Source organism: Mizuhopecten yessoensis, unplaced genomic scaffold (assembly GCF_002113885.1).
Source record: "Mizuhopecten yessoensis strain PY_sf001 unplaced genomic scaffold, ASM211388v2 scaffold9977, whole genome shotgun sequence".
Lineage (NCBI taxonomy): Eukaryota > Metazoa > Mollusca > Bivalvia > Pectinida > Pectinidae > Mizuhopecten > Mizuhopecten yessoensis.
Window position 1 is genome coordinate 719,326 of NW_018408317.1, and position 16,079 is coordinate 735,404.

General features: G+C 34.7%; 1 protein-coding gene across 2 annotated transcripts; it reads left to right on the forward strand.

Moving 5' to 3' along the window:
- The first annotated feature begins 321 nt into the window (after nt 1-321).
- Nucleotides 322-14,252, forward strand: LOC110459156 (chymotrypsin-like elastase family member 2A). Of its 2 annotated transcripts, none has more exons than XM_021511270.1 (8): nt 322-389; nt 3,608-3,672; nt 5,858-6,059; nt 6,418-6,475; nt 9,748-9,865; nt 10,790-10,954; nt 11,380-11,519; nt 13,954-14,252. In XM_021511270.1, the coding sequence occupies exons 2-8, from the start codon at nt 3,612-3,614 to the stop codon at nt 14,110-14,112; spliced, it is 903 nt and encodes a 300-aa protein (XP_021366945.1). In that variant the 5' UTR covers nt 322-389; nt 3,608-3,611; the 3' UTR covers nt 14,113-14,252. The 2 variants fall into 2 exon arrangements, with proteins under 2 accessions (XP_021366945.1, XP_021366944.1); XM_021511269.1 differs by lacking the exon at nt 322-389 and adding an exon at nt 418-543.
- The last annotated feature ends 1,827 nt before the right edge of the window (nt 14,253-16,079 follow it).

A 16,079-nucleotide genomic window follows, 5' to 3' on the forward strand; every position in this document is an offset into this window, starting at 1 on the left:
ACTGTGTACGTGTACAAGTCTCAATGTCGTTGTCTTTTATGTTACATTTATGTTCATATGGGTAAAACAGAACTGGAAAGAAGGTTTCGTTTCAGTTACGTGATAAATCTTCAAATTGGTGTAATTTTCCTTTGAAGAAATAATTAATTTCCTGATCAACTCCTAGATCGGACCACAGTGTTATGTAAATACAGACGGTAGGTCAGTGGACATTGTACTGTTTTCACACCACAGGGGCTGTACACATGAGATAGGGGCTTATGTAAGATAAGTCGAGTGGTTGTTATATATACGACTGCCCCAAACAAATCTTATGTGTCCGCTCCCTGTGATTCACACTCTATTGTCGCATGATATATTTCGTGTAGCTGTATCATACACTGTCGTCTGTAAGTAAATCGGGTCATTTATGGGTAGAGTTTTATGTTATCTGATATTTATCTGTGTGTGATGAAGGTCAGGTCGAGATAAAACGTTTCATATATCCTCGGATGTAACAACATCAACAGACCGTTACTGCTCGGAGTGTTCCTAAACGTTCAGGTTGTATTTTCCTTTTAATGTTAAAATAATTTTCATTGTCATTGTTATCCTTGTTTTGACATTTGTCCATAACAAGCTTGTTAGTTATACCGCATTTCCTCTTTGTCTGGTAGCGTATATGTAGTAAAACACAATTTGCAACCACTTGTATGTGTCCGAAGCATCTTCAGTCATTGGAGACCCACACACTTTTGTTTAGATTTTGACAGGAGAGATCATGGCTCGTGCCAAACGCTTTCCCCTCCAAAGTACAGGTTTCTCTTCTTGTTTTGATATTTATCATGTTGTTTTTCCTTTTTATGTTTTGGTACCACCTCAAATCTTGATGATCCACTTACCGTCGGTTCCTGTTGACACCTATTGTTGTCGTTCCTTTAGTTTGGCTTTATTCGGGGTTTTTTCGTCATAATGTTGATTTTTAGTTATTTTTTTGTTTCCCCACATTTCCTGTTGTTGTCTTGACCCTTTTGTTGTCTCTCCTTTTTGTTTTGGTGTCTCCGTTGTTCCTGTTCTTGTCTTTGCTTTTTGTTATATTTCCTTTTTTGGTATCTCCTTTGTTCCTGCTGTTGTCTCGGCTTTTTGTTGTTTTTCCTTTTGGTTTGGTGTCGGTTTGGTTCCTGTTGGCACCGTTGCAGTCTTCCGTTTGATTTGGCACCTCTTCCGTTCTTGTTGATACATTGATCCATTGTCTTTCTTTTTGTTATCGAACCTCTTCGAGACTTCCCTTTGTTGTGTACTTCCTCCGTGATGGCTGATTCAGTTGTTGTCTTTCCTTTTGATATAATGGTGTCGACTTTGAGTTCTGATTTTGTCTTCGTTTGATGACGTTGTGTTGGTGTATAAGGCTATTATGTCTACTGGACAAGTCAGATTCTGTAGAGTTGGAAGTCGTTACTCTCTTCTAATATTCATGTATCATTAAAGAAATTCTATCATTCGACATAGTTTTAATGAGTTAATATAAGCCTCAAACACCTGATTCTGATAGGTTTTGAACTGTGATACTTTTAGGTTGAAATTTCAATTTAATGCCAAGAACCACCTCCAGATTGTTCACAAAATATATCAATACATGTTTACATCTGTACGGAACTCTATCCAAACAAACCTATTTTAGAATCAATTCTTGGTTGTTGCTCTTGCATGACCATTCGGCTGTACCTGGTGAAAATGATTTAAGCACTGTACTAGTGTAGCATTGTTCCAACGAGAGTAGTAACCTAATCGCCCGGAAACGTTGCTTACAGTTCTTAAAAAAAATAAGATTGTGTCTACGGTCACTGTACCCAAAACGGGACAGTTTTTAAGTAAATATCAATAATTTAATTTCAGCTTTTAATTTCGAGCATTCCCCAGGTACTGGCTGCAGGTCGGTGTTTTTTCTGGGTACTCCGGCTTTTCATCCACTCCCAAAACCTGACACGTCCTTAAATGACCCAAACAAACCATATTATTGGTGGACCTTTTCAGGTTATATCGTATAACCTAAAAACAAAACCAGACAACACAGAAAGTGTAACATGTGTAACTGTACCCTGAAATTGACATTTTTGTATTTTTTGGCTAAAAATGGAGGGGATTAATGGTCGTATCTGCAGAAAATTATATATAGTTCAAATATTTTAGAGTCAGAGGAGGTCCCGACATGATTTCATTTTCTCCAAACTAGCATTAGTTTTGAAAAAGAATAGAATTCTGAAAATGATTTCCTAATACATAGCGTCGCTCGGCTATAAGAAATTAATGAAGTTTTGATTTCGTAATTATTCTGACTTGTCCGTCTAACCATAATCAGCAGCCAATAAAGCTGATATACATTTAAATACATAAAAGTATCAAGTGAAAACAGCATGAATTACAATACATCTCCGTGCTGCATGGTATTTATTTTGGTCGTTTTCCCAGTTTTTGGGTAGTGTGAAGGTTTATGTATGTTGAGTAGGAAACACACGCCTGAAGCAGTTTTTGAAAGAGTTTCATGATTTTTTTTTTATTTTCTTTTTATATATCCTCCATTTCCCGTTGTTGTCTTTTTATTTCAACTTTTGGTTTGATTGAAAGGTTTCATAGGTATCTTGCATTTTTCGCGGTATTCTACGCATGATTTGGAACGTTTTGGACACCCGTTTTTCATCAGTTTAACTTTCAACCTACTCATTTTTAATAGGTACTTCCCTATCCCGTTTTATAGTCATTGTTTCGGATCAATTCCTGTAGTTTCCTACACAAAACACGCATTATCCTTTTTGAAAATAGCTCTTACAGTGTCTCCTTCACTGCCTCTTTGCTTCGTTTTCACTCTGCTAATGGATTTGTTAGTCGCCGAGGTCTGCCGTGGTTTGATGCTATTTGGACCGTTCCGTTGTACGAATTTTTGTGGATACCCAATTTAAAAAAACCAGTATGTCACTTGTATTCGTTGTATTGATTTTCGTGGTCCCATGTCAACCACGAAAACAGCTAAAGTTTATACACAGCGAACATTTCATTTCATAGAGTATAAGTAACACCTCGTTGATACGTGTGTATAAACATGTAACACAGGGTAAGTCACTTGTTTTTTCCAGATTTATTTTGAAAATATACATATATGGTAATTATGAAAAGAAAAAAATGTCCATGTGAAGAAGGTTAGAATAGAAAAAAGATAAGATAAGATAAGATAAGTCAGTCGTTAGACCTATTTTTTTCTATATGAATTGTTGCCCATGTTGAATATTCCCATTCAAGTCGGGTTAAATTATCGATTAAATTATATCATTTTTTACTTGTTTTCAAGAAATGTAAGAACATGATAGACTTTTATGAATATTCAGAAATAATTACAACACTAAAGGAAATTGTTGATAAAGCAAGATAATCGAGAGCGTACTCTAGACCGAGAGATAATCCTGGTGTGTGAATTATAAAGTACTACATTGTGCACCTACAGTAAAAGGAAAATAAGGCAAGTCCAAAGCGCCATTAAACTTCAAATGAATGAGATATTTAAGATTTTATACAATTAAATTGTGTCATTGACCAAAATTAATTAAACTATTATTGTCCTTTGTTGACATTACAGAAAAATGGCGAAGGTCGTGAATTTCGTGCTGCTGCTTTGTTTAGCATCAGGAACAGCCGACGAAGGTGACCGTTTCTACAATCAAGTTAGTTAGTCGAAACTATCATTCAATGACATGTTCCTAGTTCAGGGTACAGATCATCTACGTCAGACTCTTAAGATTCGAAAACAAGTAGCTTCGATTATTAAGATACGTGTCGCATCGCTCACTGTTGATTTATTTGAATGTTTACCTTTAAAGAAGCCCATGGACAAGCTATCAATCATTGTTCCCTTGGGAAATATTTTATTTCTTTGTATGATATCAAACACGAAGTATTGAAGAGAAATAAAGCTCCGCATGACCTAGGGCATGTTGAACATTTACGTATACTTCTACTTATCTTCTTTTCGTATTTTTTCTGGGTATGAAAGATTCTTCAATTTTGTAAGAACTCTTGTGGCTCCTTCTGTACCCTTATTTGTGTTTACTTATTTATGTATTAGCTCACCGGGTCCGAGGGGCTTATGCCATACCGTGGCGTCCGTCGTCCGTACGTCAACAATTTCTTCATCTTAACCACTGATTGGAATTCAACTAAATTTGACTGGAAGCATCCCTAGGTGGTGGGGATTCAAAATTGTACAAATGTTGGGGCTGACCCCCAGGGAGCTGAGGGGCGAGGCCAAAAGGGGGCAAATTGGCTATATTGCTACAAACGACTTCTTCTGTAGAACTATGCACTGGAAATCAATCATATTTGAACAAAAGCGTTCATGGGAGCCAGGAATTCTAAATTGTACAAATGGTGTGGCTGACCCTCCAGGGGGCTTAGGGGCGGGGCCAAAATGGGTTATTTGGCTATATTGCTTTAAGCGACTTCTTCTTTGGAACTAAGAGATGGATATCAATCATATTTAATCAAAAGCATTCATGGGAGGCAGGAATTCAAAATTGTACAAATGGTGAGGCTGACCCTCCAGGGGGCTTAGGAGCGGGGCCAAAATGGGTTATTTGGCTATATTGCTTTAAGCGACTTCTTCTTTGGAACTAAGAGATGGATATCAATCATATTACATATTCTGTTGAATTGGAAATAAATAAATTCAAAACTATAAATACAAATGCTGGGCAAAAAAAGACAATGCAGTTACGCTATTAGAATTGATCCTGGGATCTGGCCACAACCCTAGGGACCTAGTTTCTGAGTCACAGCTTGGAAACAGTTGAGATCCCCACCCCATAACCATACATAAAATTGCTGGGCATGAACAATCTAATACAGTTATGCTACAAGGATTGGCCTTGGGGTCTGGCATATTCCCGTGGATTTCATTTGAAGAATATTTTGCCATGATTGCTTAGATATCCAGGTGAGCGATACAGGACCTCTGGACCTCTTGTTCATTCATTCGTTCATTTTTAATTTTTATTCATTTTGTTTTATTCGTTTATTCTTATTATTTTTTCAATCTTGTGTGGAATTCAGACTGAACATGCGAAATCTAGACGAGTTCTGAGTAGAAACTCAAAAAGTGGAAGAAATGTTTTAATAAAGAAATGTTAAAATTAAATCAACTACTTAATTAATTTTACAACTTTTTTGTATTTAAGTTTTGTATCTTCTATGTCTCCTCTACCTTATTCCTATAATTCTCTTTTCTTTTAATAAAGTTCCTAGGAATAAGTGTGAGTTGTCTTCAAAACTTCCCCTCGTGAATATGTTTGCATTTTATTTGGGTGTGAAGTCTTAATAAACGTGTGTCACACAAATTCTCTATCATTTTAAAATCTTCTTATCCCTGTTTGATTGAATTCCCGGGATTTTTTTTTATGTGATCAGCAAAACGGAATTCACCTGATTCCGATAAATTTAGTAAATCATTTATTTAGACAATCTACAGTACATGACTGGTAATTTGGCCGTGTTAAATCTTCCTCGGTCAGAAATTCTAATTCTTTGTCTTCTTTCCTTTACAAAAGCGTCGATCCAATTAATCATTTTTTCTGTAAATCCTATTTAATTAATTTACTATTCATTCGAACGCTATGATATTTTGTGTTATTTCATTGCTTCAATTTCCTTTTTTTTTCTTCGTCTGAAACGTATTACTTATTTCTTTGTAGTTATATTTTATATCAATGATAACATCCTAAAACTACCTTAGCTTTTCGTAGAACGCTAAACCTTACAAACCAGACCAATATCAACAATTAATTTCCTCTTATAAAGAAATCAATAATAAATATAAACAAAATTTTATCCATAGAGGTGTTGTCCAGAAAGAAGCGGATAATCGGGGGCTCAGTTGCCGCGCGTGGTCAGTGGCCGTGGTTGGTCAGTCTTCACGGAAAGTTCGTCACAGAGCGGATACCTATTTTAGGAATTCCTATAGCTTTCCGGCATAAATTCTGTGGCGGGTCTATTCTGAACGATCGCTGGCTACTCACCGCTGCCCACTGCTTCGACGGGTAAGAATATTCAATTAAAGTTTACATTCTAACATATTTTTATAATTAATACAGGCGTGGAATTAAACTTTGATTAAGTGTTCTATTGATATTTCTAGTATAAAAATACAATCTCAACGTCAATGAAAATGTATTTATTCTCATAAAGGACAGCAGTTCTTCCATTCCAATATCTGTAATGAGATAAAAACCCAATTGGTAAATAATATATATATATAGCCTCAGTTAATTTTCAAATGAATCTGGTTTGACAGATTATGTTAGTGTTGACAAACATCCTGGTAGGAGTCCTTAGAAATGGGTAAATCTGAACAATGGTACAGATATACGTAATCAATGTTTTCAATGTTTTATGAAGACCCCAGGGTCAGATCGCAGACAGATGGGAGGCTCGATTGGCGGCCACGTCACTGCGGGTAAGATGGATATCAAAAACACAAAACTAAATGCCACGTGATTCTGAAATAAATGAGAAAAAGAACAAATACCAAGTGATTTTAAAATAATATGGACAAAGTACAAATATCAAGTTGTTTTAAAATAATGAAGACAAAATATAAATATCAAGTGATTCAAAATAGATAGGACCAAGTGCAATGTCACGTGATTCAAAAATCGACAAAGTACAAATATATAAAGCGATTTTAATTAAATTGGACAAAAAATCGATCTGAAGTAATAAGAAAATAAATATTTAGTACAAATGTCACGTGATTCTGAAAAAAATGGCCAAAGTACAAATATCAAGTGAGTTTGAAATAAATGGGACAAAGTACATACAACGAGTGATTCCAAACTAAATAGGACAAAGTACAATTGTCAAGTATTTCCAAATTTTACAGAACAAAGTACAAACATCAAGTGATTTTTTTTTATAAATGACATTTAACAAATATCAAGTGATTCTACGATAGAAAAGACATAAATAGAAATATAACAAAGTACAAATATCAAGTGATTCCAACAAAAATATAACAAAGTACAAATATCAAGTGATTCCAACAAAAATATAACAAAGTACAAATATCAAGTGATTCCAACAAAAATATAACAAAGTACAAATATCAAGTGATTCCAACAAAAATATAACAAAGTACAAATATCAAGTGATTCCAACAAAAATATAACAAAGTACAAATATCAAGTGATTCCAACAAAAATATAACAAAGTACAAATATCAAGTGATTCCAACAAAAATATAACAAAGTACAAATATCAAGTGATTCCAACAAAAATATAACAAAGTACAAATATCAAGTGATTCCAACAAAAATATAACAAAGTACAAATATCAAGTGATTCCAACAAAAATATAACAAAGTACAAATATCAAGTGATTCCAACAAAAATATAACAAAGTACAAATATCAAGTGATTCCAACAAAAATATAACAAAGTACAAATATCAAGTGATTCCAACAAAAATATAACAAAGTACAAATATCAAGTGATTCCAACAAAAATATAACAAAGTACAAATATCAAGTGATTCCAACAAAAATATAACAAAGTACAAATATCAAGTGATTCCAACAAAAATATAACAAAGTACAAATATCAAGTGATTCCAACAAAAATATAACAAAGTACAAATATCAAGTGATTCCAACAAAAATATAACAAAGTACAAATATCAAGTGATTCCAACAAAAATATAACAAAGTACAAATATCAAGTGATTCCAACAAAAATATAACAAAGTACAAATATCAAGTGATTCCAACAAAAATATAACAAAGTACAAATATCAAGTGATTCCAACAAAAATATAACAAAGTACAAATATCAAGTGATTCCAACAAAAATATAACAAAGTACAAATATCAAGTGATTCCAAACAAAATATAACAAAGTACAAATATCAAGTGATTCCAACAAAAATATAACAAAGTACAAATATCAAGTGATTCCAACAAAAATATAACAAAGTACAAATATCAAGTGATTCCAAAAAAATATAACAAAGTACAAATATCAAGTGATTCCAACAAAAAAAAAACAAAGTACAAATATCAAGTGATTCCAACAAAAATATAACAAAGTACAAATATCAAGGGATTCCAACAAAAAAAAAACAAAGAACAAATATCAAGTGATTCCAACAAAAATAAAACAAAGAACACATATCAAGTGATTCAAACAAAAATATGACAAAGTACAAATATCAAGTGCTTCCAACAAAAAAAAAACAAAGAACAAATATCAAGTGATTCCAAAAAAAAATAACAAAGTACAAATATCAAGCGATTCCAACAAAAATATAACAAAGTACAAATATCAAGTCATTCCAACAAAAATAAAACAAAGTACAAATATCAAGTGATTCAAACAAAAATATAACAAAGTACAAATATCAAGTGATTCCAACAAAAATATAACAAAGTACAAATATCAAGTGCTCACAGCTTTGTTTCTGTATGTGCAAAAACATTTGCAGAGGCACTTTCTATCTTACTGTAACCATCTTTGATATTTGATACATGTGGAGGACGACATGAAAACAGACACTGTTTGATATATGACAGTAAGGATAGATTAATAAATGCATTTATTACATACTTACTAATAAACGCGGGTTTTTTTTATATGCGATACGACACAATTGCTCTAACCCATATCAGCCCTCGCCGTATCACAGCTCATAACCCATATCAGCCCCCGCCGTATCACACCCCAAAATCCGTATCAGCCCGCAAAACCCATATCACACCCCTTTGGGAGAAAAAAAAATCGTTTTTTAATATTTCAAAAATAAAAATAAATCATCAGATAGTAGTTTTTATTAGTAAGTATGTAATAAACAGAACGTATTATTCTCTATATATTATGTTGATGAGGAATCCATGTAGGGAACAGATGAACGAACAAATATTCATACATAGTTTAGGTAAGTAGGGAATCAGTGCAGAAAAAGTAGAAAGTTTCAGTTTTCCAAGTATTGTTGGTGAAGGGTTTGGATGTGATCAATAGAGGAAAAGAAAATACACCAAAAACTTTCGAAATTTAATAAAAAAAAATATACCGAAAATGGGTAATACTGTTGTTATCTTGATCTCATTGGGAAGTTTCCTATTTCCGTAGGCAATATCGAAGTCGATATATTTTTCATAATTCTCATTTGTGCACCTTCTGGTTTCCGTGTCACTATCTCAGTGCTTACTTTGAGACCGTTACATTTTTTGGATTTGACCCAGAATTATCAGACGGGTGTCGTCGCTGAAGCAAGATACGCTCATTGTTCCGGAACACCTGGTCTTGTTTGCCTTGTATTTTTTCAGAGGTCTCCGTGTAAAAACAAATTCCTTTGTTCATATTTAGACACAAAATCCATGATGGAAGAGGAACATGAATCAGAAATATTGAGCTCAGTTTTAATTCTAATTGAATTTTAAAATAATGTCAAAACAATGTGTTTGTCCTTTCATAAAACGGAATCAGTTTTTTTGTATATTTTGATCGGAAAATCAAAATTGTGAATTGGTTTTCAAAATTAAACCTGATCAGAAAATACATTTTGTTTCCTAAAACATGTTTATGTTTTTCTCGATTTGAAAGAGGCAGAGATTGTTGCTTTAAACAACACCAATCGCCAAATTTATAGCATATTTATACGCATAGACAAGATGTTTGATTTTGTTAACTTGATGGTACAGTTGAATACATAATTCCTCTTTTTTTTCCTTTCAGGATAATATTATAGACACATTGCGGAATATTCTAGCCCATATTGTGGATAGAGATGAGTGGCGCACGTGGGAAATAGATGCCGACAGAATCGTTATCCATCCCCGATATAACGCATCAGGTTAGTTAAACGCTTCTCTTGTAGGGATATCACTACGAACCCGCTTCATGTATCAGGGTTGTTAGAACGCTTGTCTTGTACAGGTTCATCCGTTCATCCAGCGACCTCGTATCAATTATCAGGTTTGTAAAAGCTCTTGTCTCTTATAGGTTCTGGCCTTTGAACACAATTAATGGTTCTGATACAATTTCCGGCTCAATGTAGTGCATTTCTCAATTTTAGGCACATTTTTAAATGAGTTTTAATTTCTTTTATCTGAATAAAATGGAACTATATTTCATGCCAAAATGAAACACTATCTTTACCCCTTTGATTAACGTGGCTGATTAATTTGTGTGAAATTTAATTTGGCGGAAGGATATGGTATGTGTTTGGGCCCCTGAGCATGAATTACAGGAGCATATCATGTTACCACGGGGTTATGTTGACATAATTAATTTTACCTTTGAATTTGTTTTAAAAAAAAATGCCGGTCATGGATAGTTTTTCAGCAAATGTGTCTTGGTTAGCTGAACAAAGCTATAAAGATCAGGTCTCGAGCAAACCTTTATACATTTTTTAAGAGGGTTTTTCTTTGATACGAACATATAGGGAAATTAATTGTGGTCGGAGGCATCATCCTCCAGCCCAATATCACTCATCAGGTTTGTTCAACGCTTGATTTGAACATTATTCCACCTAGTTTCGTTCAACCAGACTCTTGTTGCGTGCTCAAGCTACGCCGAACAGAGAATTACAAGTGATCAAGCGTCTGGTTGAGTGAGGCTATATTCCACCCGTATCACTCAAACGCTTGTCTTGTATATCATCATGGTTTGTTTGCGGTTTTTTTTAATAAATTAATTGTTTCTTGTTTTTTGGATGGTAATATAATAAATTCATTATCATATTTGACGTACGTTTCATCTCTTTATTGAATAACAGATTACTGGGCGAATGATATCGCCCTGGTACGCATTGAAGAGCCTGTCCCCTCGGGCCGTCAGTTTTCCCGTATAATGAGTATCAATCTTCCTACCTATGCCAACTACTCATTCCCGGCCGTGGGGATGGCTTGTACCATGAAGGGCTGGGGATGTACATCCGGGGGTAAGTCACACCAAAGCTTCAATTGTACTCAGTTTTATTCAAACCATAAACATTAAAGGTATTGATTTGATTTCCTATATGTGTACTTTTGCACAATAGTATTGCAATTTTAACATTTGTTTATATAATATATATATGCGTAATTGGGTATTGAGGATAATATACAGAAGGAAGCTGAAAAAAATCGCATATAAAGCACTTTTACATTTTTTTTTTATTGTTTTAAAGCTTAGACATATTTTATTGCCAAGAACTGGACATGGGTTTCAAGAAGATTTTACATATAATTTGTTTAAAAAGGGAGACATAATTTTAGAATAACTGCTCTTTAAATAGAATATCTGGGCTAGACTAAGGGGGGCAGGAGCTTGGAAAATTCTTTAAAAATCATTCCGGATTTTTATAATGAACGTTTACTTTGGCAGGGGGACTTGTGTCTAATCGAGCAAACTCCATTGTACTTCCGGTGTATGACAATGCCCACTGCTCCATCTTGCAGCGAGCCTCCAACAAACACAACCGTATCTGTGCTGGTTATGTTAACTCCAACATGGGCATTTGTCCGGTAAGTAAGTGCTTTGTTCTCGTCTGGGAATGTAATAGGAGGCTGTCACTTATGTCCATTCGGCGAGATGTAAATTTTGTTTACGTTTATTCAAGATTCAAGTATTTCACGAATAGAATTATCACGCGAACCATTCTCTGGACCAATTCTTTAGGTAGCATACCGAACTGTACACCTAGGCGTTTCCCGTGTCACAGCCAAACACTGTAGCTACGAATATTGGGAAATGTGCTTCCGGCATTACTATCGCTTTGATAAATCATTTCTGAGAAGTAAATCAGACCTTTCGAATCAGCTTTTAAAAGAACATAATACAGAAGAATTAAACAAAAATAATGAATGCAACGCGACCAGCCCACGATTGGAACTCTATGACACCTGTTCATAAGCTTTCGACCAAACCAACAAAGCTGCCCTTTCAACAGTAGTAGTTTGGCCCAGTCGCGCTACAGTCATGTCAATAATGAAATGAAAGGGAGGTTACTGTGCATGAGAAAAACTACAGTGGATTTCTTTTTTCTTTTTGCCTTTAGTGAAACAGATAAGTAACTATTGATACTTATGTTTACCTAATGAAAACACAACAAAAAGGATACCACAGCGTCGTTAAGACATAAGACTGCGTCATGACCAGAGAAGTGTATCAATGCGCGTACATAACGACCGTTATAAATGAATAAAAATATTCAAAGAACTTCTCAGATTAATTTTATTTAAAATTTAAAAGTTAAGATAAAAAAAGAAGAAGAGTAGTGTTGTTCACTGCGTATTTTTTAAATCTGCTATTTTTTTCTGTAAATTTACTGGAACTATATCCTATATAGCAACCACGGCTACCGTAGTTATCATCGCAAAAAACCCGCTTCGGCTGTTTGTCCTTCGTAGATCATCTGCACAATATTGGGCTGTAAATATAAGGATTGACCCGCATTTTGACAGATCATATGGTAGTATATTTACATTTGCATGGCATTGTCACTATATAGCCTCTTTGAAAGCTGTGTCGTTGATGGGACTTTAATTACCATGCATCACGAGACAATTCTTGGCGTATTAATACAACACTGACCGGAACTACAATATCCAATATAAATAAACACGTCGGCTGCTGAAATATCGCTGGGCATTGTGACATTTGACAATGCCATTGTAAATTTATGTGCAAAATAAAAAAAACAAAAACAAAAAAAACCACTTTTATTACAACGAAAAGAAGACCAATGTCTGCAATGTCGTACAAAATGCACATCGGTTGAAATCACAAATGCCGGCAATGGAAACAATTTTAACGCTCATGCAATCCTACATGTATCAGAAATATGTCTGTTACACTGCACTGATCAACAGGGGTTCGTTACAAATGTCTGAAATACACATATTATATAGACCTATTGACACATATGTTACAGACCTACTGATATGAGTCACAGCACACATAAACATTTCAGACGAACCTGTGCTCCATCGCAAGATCACTCACTTAAAACGCTATCTTTCACGCGTCTTGCATCCACCATTCCTCAGTTTCTGACGACATGTCAAATAACGAGGATGTTATAGAATCTACAGACTGTTGTCAGGTTCCCATACACTCAACAAATACATTCACGCCTGGATTCTTCACAAAATGAGCAAAGAGAAAAGTTCGAATGAACTTCCAAAAATAACTCCCTCGTGGAGGGCAAGGTCGGATTTACGGTGTTCACTGTATTTGTCAAATCGAAACAATTTTAAATCTTACTTTCAGCTCAGAGTTCTATTGATAAACTTAAATCACCCTATAGACATATCATACGCAATTGTATTGATACTGAATTGTGGAATAAAATTGAAGTGTTTGTTAAAATTTCAAAGTACTACTTTGTTTGACAATCAGCACGCGACAATACGCTGTTCAAACTATTGAACGAAATTGTGTGGACTGTCGATAAGGCGATAATTTTTAATTTTAAATATAAATTAGAAATTAAAAAAGAACATAAGAGGCAGAAAAAACGTAAATAGAAGTATTTTGATTTGTTTGCTTGCAAAGCTGTGTCATTCAAATAGATCATAAATACCATACAAAAACAGTTCAATGCTTAAATAAACGCAGTTGGCAACGGACATATTCTAGCGCCCCATAAAGAATATGTTTGTTGCCAACCGCGCTCATACTACCGTATTCGCCGTCAAAATGAAGGTAAATCCTTATATCTGTGCCATCTGTCTAAAGAGACGATCTTGTCTACAATGTAGAATTAGATGAGTTTAAACCACTAACACATAACAATAACAAAAGCAAACACTTTTATGTTAAATGTTTCGGCAATTTGTCTGCAGAACTAAAAGTAGTCTAGCTCTAGTTCAAAGTTTTATTTAAAACACGATTGCGATTCTATTAAAACACATGTGGTTAAAAATGAATTTGCATTGCATACGTTTATATCGACAGGGTGACAGCGGTGGGCCACTTTCCTGTATGAATGACAGAGGAGAATGGATCCAGGTAGGCGTGGCCTCATTCGCGAGCGTGAACCGTCCTGGAGATTATCCCGGTGTCTTTACACGTGTGTCTTCATACGTCAACTGGATAAACAGTGTCATCAACTAAAATATCGTACAAGATTTTTCTTACAGAGAATACTTGCAAAACATCGATAATTTGTTCTTGGAATCTTCCATTTAACTTATATGTATAGAAAATTGAAATTACACGTGTTGTTTTGTCATTACATGTTTATTAAATGTTGATATACATCTTCGTTTTGGTTTTTGTAAAGCGCCATATGACGTTTGACATTCTTAACATAAAGTTGCATATGGCTTTGTTAAATTGCTCTCCCGTCAACATATTTTAATTAAAAACACAGTAATTCTCATTTTGTCTGAAGATTGATGACTGATTATAAAAGGAAATTTTTCAGAACGCTTTTTTCTTCTTCAAATTTTCATATAGATACATGTTGAACAATTCTCTGTTGAAATTAACAAGCTCATCCTGTAACTCGCGTGAATAGCGAGTAATATGTGTGCGTTAGAGTTACGTCCCCTTGTACACTCGGCCATTGACTACAACCGGGAACCATCGGCACTTTCCGTAAACGAGACTGTTTACGGAAAGTGCCGACGGCTCCCGATTGCCATTGACTAGTGACTTATCGTAAATATCCCAGTGAATACTCAGCTTATTACACTTGTCTTAGATTACCAATTGTAGTCTTAAGTTATCAAGGTACAGTCCTTGGGCCTGCTGTGTCCCACTGTATGATCGTAAGAGGCGACCAATCTGGGGCCCTGTAGTATAGGTCTTTTTCTTCTGTGTCGTCTACTACATGTAAGAGAACTTTGAAGAGACCAAAATTGAATTGCTGCCCCCATTTGAGATCTTTCTCGTTTCCAGTTTTCTTTCTTTTCTATCTTTTTTCTCTCCTCTGGACGGTGTCTCCCTAGGCACCCGTCCTCCTTTTAAACTGGCTGTTGCTAGGACATTAAACCCCAAACAAACAAACAAAATTAGTTAAAAATACCAACCAAACTGGTTCGCAATGACAACAAGAACTATTAAAAGTGAGTGTTTTCCAGTTCAAAACTGTCCTTGTGTTCCTGTCATACCATTAGTTAAGCAATGATGGCATTGTTTTTACAAACCTGTTTCACAATTTAGGAATACAGTTTATTTAAAATGTTTCATGAACTGAAGGAAACCAGACAGAATATTTGTTGTTTTGAATGTTAATATAAAGATTTAACCGTACCGCGCATCATGGGATGTATCCAAACGGAATTGTTTTTTTTATAGCAGCACACAATTTAATAATCAGTTTATTTCTTAACAAATGTATTAGGCACATAGCTATGCACTTTAGAATATGAATGCAGGTCGTTGTTTCCTTTTGAACTAAACAAATTAAATAATAATCGTTTTCACAAGACTGTATTTGAAACTTAGTGAAACTCCGTCTTTCCAGCACGTACCTAAAAAGTAAGTGAGTTTTAAAATCATTCTTTAATGTTGTAAGGGGTCTCGATTTCCTGTAAGAAAATAGTAAACGATTTCATAAAATGGATTCTTGCCTTCCGAAACAGCGGTTTCCATAGGTAACCGTTCAAAAGTTTGCAACACTTAGATTCTGTCTCCGACTGCAGTGACCCTGATTGCTAATAGTAGAAAAACTCTTGTAAATTCTCAGAAAATGCTTATTTTAGTGCCTTGTACATGTTTACCAAGACTGTTTTATGCGTCCTGTATCGTATCCGGTTCAACCGTTTCAGCCAGCTGAACATGCAACCAAAACGATAAGCTCAGATCTAAACCGAGGCTGAGCTCGGGTATCTAGACGTGCCTGACCGAAACTAAAATGCTGACTATCATTAGTTTGCATGATTTCTTTATAAAGCAATGTCGATTCACATGTATATTTTAGGATACTTTATATAATTAAGGCGATGCATGAAAGAATGACATATACTTTTCCATATGTTGTTATTTATCTGTCACAAAACTCCGAAACTGTGTTTTTTTAGCTCTGCCTACAGTTCGGTCAAAAGTGCGTTCATTTATCGCGGAGTATTTCTGCG

Bases quoted from the DNA above. Each gene is read 5' to 3' on its own strand.
- LOC110459156 (XM_021511270.1), top strand. From the start codon at position 3,612: ATGGCGAAGGTCGTGAATTTCGTGCTGCTGCTTTGTTTAGCATCAGGA. The intron at 9,866-10,789 runs GTTAGTTAAACG...ATTGAATAACAG, and splicing joins TCCCCGATATAACGCATCAG to ATTACTGGGCGAATGATATC. The intron at 11,520-13,953 runs GTAAGTAAGTGC...TTATATCGACAG, and splicing joins CCAACATGGGCATTTGTCCG to GGTGACAGCGGTGGGCCACT.